Source organism: Heloderma suspectum, chromosome 1 (genome assembly GCF_057233095.1).
Source record: "Heloderma suspectum isolate Gila_16-S chromosome 1, 16-S_ref, whole genome shotgun sequence".
Lineage (NCBI taxonomy): Eukaryota > Metazoa > Chordata > Lepidosauria > Squamata > Helodermatidae > Heloderma > Heloderma suspectum.
In genome coordinates this window covers 414963438-414969629 of record NC_139458.1, presented here as the reverse complement: position 1 = coordinate 414969629, position 6192 = coordinate 414963438, and the positions used below count along the sequence as shown (strand labels likewise).

The 6192-nt window shown below is 48.3% G+C and overlaps 1 protein-coding gene across 1 annotated transcript in view; it reads left to right on the top strand.

The window, feature by feature from the left end:
- The first annotated feature begins 3767 nt into the window (after nt 1-3767).
- The window catches only part of TTL (tubulin tyrosine ligase), a 46997-nt gene continuing 44572 nt past the window's right edge, over nt 3768-6192 (top strand). Inside the window, exon 1 of the mRNA XM_084829080.1 lies at nt 3768-4711. Within this exon, the coding sequence (XP_084685206.1) occupies nt 4555-4711 (157 nt within the window). The 5' untranslated portion in view covers nt 3768-4554. The remainder of the gene's footprint in view (nt 4712-6192) is intronic.

Below are 6192 nucleotides of genomic sequence, written 5' to 3'. Positions count from 1 at the left end.
CCTATTGCATTAACACAAGTGGGACCTGCAACAAAATGTTGCAGCGTAGAGTGCTCATGTTCAGGGTTTCACTTAGTCAGCCATGCCCCCTTCTAGGAGAGTCCATTTCAGGGCTGGCATCAAGGGTAGGTATGGTTGGGCACTTGCCCAGGGCCCACACCCAAGCAGGGGCCCACAGACAAGAGCCCCCTGGACTTGCTCCTCGTCTTCTCCTTTGCAATGTTCTTGTTCACCTGCCTCTCACTCTGGCCCAGACAACGGTGGTGGTGAGAAGGAGGAGCTGTATCTGTCACTGCCTACCTGCTTACTGGCGCTCTCTCTCTCTCTGCCTGTCAAGCAAGCAAGAGTCAGTGTGGTGTAGTGGTTAGAGTGTTGAACTGGGACTCGGGAGATCCGAGTTCTGGTCCCCGCTTGGCCATGAATCTCACTGGGTGACTTTGGGCCAATCACTGGCTCTCAGCATAACCTGCTTCACAGGGTCGTGAGGATAACATCAAGAGCTGGAGGACTATGTAAGCCGCCTCGGCTTCCTTGCTAAAGGAAAAAAGGTAGGACATAAATGTAGTAATGAAGAGGTAGCAATGATGAGAAAGAGAATGAGGACCAATAGTAACTGGCAATGGCAGTGAGAAGGTAGACTCGCTAAGGGAGGGGGCCATTGAGGATGTCTTGCCCGAAGGGCCCTCAGAAACCTGGAGCTGGCATTGCTCCATTTCACTGACCTCCCCCAATAATCAGTCAGCATTCCACTGCCACTGACTGAGCACGCTCAGTCCTCATTGGGCTGTTTGGGTTTTTTCCCCTCTTTAGGGTTCCCCCCTGCCGATTTTTTGTACTTCTACAAACCTCAAGCTACCCCATGGGTGCTGATAACACCCTCTTGTGCAGTGGAGGCTGGTGGCTCCAATGTCAGTGGGGCAATGCATCCTCTCCAGCTTTCAGTCAGAACCAGTCAGAACCCTAAAAGAGCTGTCCGCAACCCATAAAACAGGAAACAGTTTTGATAGTGACCCATCTGAGAAAGGAACCTCTTTGACGGTGCGTTCTCTGTTACGCTGGATGAAAAGAGTTGCAATGATTTTAAAATGGGGCATTTAATATACATGACAGACAATTCTTTCCTGTGGTCATCTCACATATTCCTAAGTTACCGTCTGCATCTAAAACATTTAAATATAAATATCATGAAGTTCCAGTACGCTCAAGAAAAAAAACCCGTACGCACAATACCAGCACAAAATTCCTTTTTCAGAATAAATGGTAAAAATGACAGGGCAAACCCTCCTTTCTGAGGATCATTCAGATACACACACCACCCCCAAGGGACACATATACGTGACAGAAAATAAGAATGGGAACTTACTTTGCTGCTAAGGGTCTTCTGTGGGTTTCTGAACATGCACTTTTCATTCATGTAACAGAGATGGCAGCTTTTATACATCATTTATATTGGCTTGTTTACAAGTAACGGGAGCCCTCGGCAGATACGATGTCTCTCATGGCAACAGGCCGTCAGCCTATTAGAGACTGGACATCAGTGAAAATGATGCTAGCTAGTGGTGGCTCCAGGTTTCTGAGGGCATTTGGACAAGACACCCTCAAAGATCCCCTCCCTCAGTGAGCCTGCCTTGCGCCTCGACCTCTTCCTCGTCACTGCTACCACTTACTTGCTTGACATCTCCTGCTCCTCCTCACCGTTGCCTCAGCCAGAGTGAGAGGCAGGTGAACGAGCAGGTTTGCAATGGTGAAAAAGAGGAGCAACTCCAGTGGGCCCCTGCTGGGTGTGGGCCCTCAGCAGGTGCCTAACCATGGCTACCCTGGTGCTAGCTGGCAAATGGTCACCTGTGTTGTTAAGAACTGAAAGGGTGAAAACATTCCATTGCTTCCAAAAATAAAGCTAAAGAAACCATGACCGTGGTAGAAACTTCCACAGCTGAAATATGGATCTGCCAATTGTTCTTGGTTTAGTTAGCCTGTATGTTTACTGCCAGAAATGCAGTTTTCCCCAACAAAACAGAGAATGACGAGCAATAATCCTGGAGTTGCTGCACTGTGGCCTGATGTGTCAAAATGTGCTGTGTATATCTGTGACTTGGCAGGAGAAATAATGTATTTGTGATGCTTCGATGGGTGTGGTGCATCAGCAGTGCTTAGATCCAGTGGTGCAGCTGGGTAATTGTATTAATTAATTTGATTTGTACCCCACCTTTCTACGAAAAAATGGCGCTCAATGCTGCTTTTAGCTTTAATTTTAGACCTTGGACTTAATGGTCTTATGGTGGTGGTGGTCTCTTCCAATAGCCATGTGTATTATTTTAGTTGTGAAGCACACAACTAACATTTCTCCCTCCACATACACATACACACACACACACACACTCCAACTGCTTTTCTATTTTTAAAAACTGCTTCTAAATTCCTGTTATATTAGACAAAACGAAACTGCCAGCCCATTAAAAAAAATTACTCTGAGAATATTCAGGTTTGCATTTTAAACTCATGTAACTCATAGCACCATCTTGACTGCAGGAATAAAATGGGGTTTCCTTCTGCTGCCTTGATGCTCCCATCACCTGCTGCTCTCTGGGTGGTCAGTCCGCACTCCCCTGGGCTGCAGTGCCCTGGATTTTGGCCTGGAGGTCGAGCTCAAGCTGCACCTCTAGCTGGATCAAACCAAAGGCCTATCTAGTCCAGTATCCTGTGTCTCACACTGGCCAACCAGATGCCTATGGGAAGCCCACAAGCAGGACATGAGGGCGACAGCACCCTCCCACTTGTGTTCCCCAGCAACTTGCGTTCACAGGTATACTGCCTCAGATACTGGAGGTAGTATAGAAACCTCATGACTAGTAGCCATTGATAGCCTTGTCCTCCATGACTTTGGCTAATCTCCCTTTAAAGTCTTCCAAGTTGGTGGCCATCTTGTGGTATAACATTCCATAGTTTAATGATGCGCTGTGTGAAGGATTTCTTTTGTCTGTCCAGAATTTCCCACCAGCTTCATGAAATGATCCCGGCCTCTAGTTTGTTTGTTTATTAGATTTCTATAATAGCCAGTGATCTCCGAGCAGTTCACTATTATGAGAAAGATGGGGGGGACGGGACTTCTCCCTATTCACTTTCTCTACACCAGGCATAATTTTATATACCTCTCTGTCATGCATGTCCCCTTCACCCCCTTCTTCTTTTTCTCTAAATTAAGGCAACAACGTAACATCTAGCCAGCCACTGATGGAAGTCATAAGGTGGGCTTTTTCTCATTTTCACCAGTATGCTGCACTGCAACAAAACGAGGAAGAGCCCATATCCTATTATCTGGCTCTGTATCAGGTCGCTGCAAAATTTATTTTGGACCGCTGTTGTTCTGTGCTCCTTTTCCCTTGTTGAATTGGGGGGGGGGGGGGAGAGGGAGAAACAGCTGACCAAAATTGCTGATCCTCGTTATTAGATGCAAAATAAGAGTTGGTGCGGTCGTTTTTTTGTTTATTTAAGAGTGCAATCCTATGCATGTACAGACGGAGGGCGGGAAGTCCTGCAACTCCCAGCATTCCCCAGCCAGCTTTGCTGGCTGGGTAATGCTGGGAGTTGCAGGACTTCCCGCCCTCCGTCTATACACGCATAGGATTGCGTCCTAAGGGGCTTTGCAAAGGTACCGCGGGAGGGCGAGACAAATGAATGCACGCCCACTCCAGCTCGAGCGCGTGCCAGACTTCTGACGGAAGGATGGGATTTGGGTGACCGGGCGTGGCGCGGCGGCGCTGTCCCGCCCCTTACGCCGAGAAGCCTGTCGCTGGGGCCCGGCCCCCTTTTTGATCCGCCCCGCGCCCCATGCGCTCAACAATACCGGATCATGGTGGGGAGGGAGGAGTCAGCGGGGAAGAAGCGGCGCCTCCGTTCTTCCCTCCCTCTCCTCCGGCCGCGCATAAAATAAGCGTGCGCCTGCCCGCCTTGCCCGCCCGCCCGCCTGCCTGCCTGCAGGGAAGGGCGGCGAAAGTTTGGGCTTGTGGGCATCGTCGGCAGGTGCGGTGATGGCCGCGCAAAGGAAGCGGGAGAGATTCGGGAGCTGCCCTGCCGCCTCCGCCGCCTTCTGATCCTCAGTTCTGTATGCCGCCGCCTCCGTCACCATCATCGTCTTCTTCATCATCATGTAGGAAGCATTCTAGCCTGCAGGAAGTGCTTCGGGGCCCGGACCGGGAATGGACGGTGCTGATCAAGCTCTGTTTTAAGGACACGCGCGCGCCTCCCTAAATCGCCTTCCCTGCCCGGCGTGGCGAGGGGACTCGGGGATCGGGCCGAGCGAGCGTTGCCTATTTCCATGGCCCGAGGGCGCAGCTTTCTCGCTATCCCTGGAGCGGCTTACAACTGTTACTGAGCCTGGGGGGAAAAGAGATGTCCTGTGATGCCGGCTTTAAAAAAAGATTTCTGCAGCCTGCTAAGAGAAACCGGCGTGCGCGGAAGGGCTCCACACTTTGCTAATTAGCGATTTTAGGCTCGTTCTTTGATCTGGCTGGTTTCTTCTTCTTTAAATATATACTATATATTTTTTTTAAAAAAATGTACACGTTTGTGGTCCGAGATGAAAACAGCAGCATCTATGCTGAAGTCTCCAAACTCCTCCTTTCCACCGGACAATGGAAGAGGCTGAAAAGAGACAACCCCAGATTTAACCTCATGTTGGGGGAGAGAAACAGGCTGCCTTTTGGGAGACTGGGTAAGCGAGCTGGGCCGCGCGCACACGCATGGCCAGCAACGGCGGAATAAGCCGCGCTTGTTCGTGGGAATGGGCGCGCGGCCTGGGTGCTTCCCTTCGAATCCACGCGACCCTGGAGTTTCTGCTCCCCAAGAGCTGCTGAGATGTATTCGGCCGCTTAAGTTTGCGTGCTGGGGGCGGGGAAGTGAGGTCTGCCTCGTGCTGCAGATACTAGATTTGGGTGTTGTCTTGCTGCAACAAGGGAGTGACTTGGCTATTAGTAAGTCAGGGGGACCACTTGCTTGTTGAGTGTGTATGGAGGAGAGAAAGAATAAATGTAAAGGATATACTTATGGCATGGTGGGTTATCTGTTCAAACGGAGCCCTATATTTTAAACCTTTTGGTTGTTATTATTATTATTTTAGTAACATTTTTATTACCCAGAAAAAGTAGTATTTCTGCAGTGGTGGAACTCATTTCGCACTGATATATTTTCTTTTCCTAATCATAATACTACATTTCAGTCCTCATTTACTTTTATTGCAACACAATGCTGAGCCCTTAGAGCGGCCTTGCACAACCTGGCACTTTCCAGATGTGTTGTATTACAACGCCCAGTATCCCAGCAAACAGTGCCACTGGGCATACTTAGTTGGGGATGATGGGAGTTGTACGTCAGCACATCCAGAGGACTGCCTCAGAGGAACTTTCAGACATTTTCAGAAGGGTTTTACAAATAATAATAATAATAATAATGAAGCACTGAAGAACAAAGAACTGAGTAAACTTACATGGAGGCTGGTCACTTATTTTACATTTGCTAATTCCTTTGGTTTTGATTTTTTTTCCTTTCTAAAAATTAGAAGTTGGTGAAAAGCAAAGCACATTCCCTCCAGTAAGCTGCCCTATGGAAGGGTGTAAATAACTTTTACCAAAACATTTTAGACTTCTCAACCCCAATGTGCTCAACAACGGTGTATAACATTCTGCACTGATGATGCCAAGACCCTGGCCCCCAAGTTAATTCCTCATTTTGCTTTGCTTTAGGTGCAGGTGTGTATTTAATGGCCTATGGATTGGGGACTTTCCCATTTCTTAACAGTGACTGGATATATTTACTCAGATAGTTCATAATGACACTTAGAGTCAATATTAAATTATGGGCAGAAAAGTTTTCCATTTCCACCATTTTTGCTAAAAAAATATGAAGATGCATCTAGTGATAATGGCTGCACATAAACCCATAGATTTCAAGGGGTTTAAGCATGCTTAATCATGCAATCCTATATGTATATATTCAGAGGTAAGCCCCCTTGACCTGAGTGGCCTTACTCCCAAGAAACTGGGTATAGGATTGCAGGCTAAGAGTGCAACCTCAGGGCGCAATCCTATGTCCACTAGACAGTGGCTAGACAGCCATAGGATTGTTCAGTTTCTGGGAACCGACGTTGGAGCTGACGCTCCAAGGTTGGTTCCTGCAAAACCACCTCCCCACCCCTCC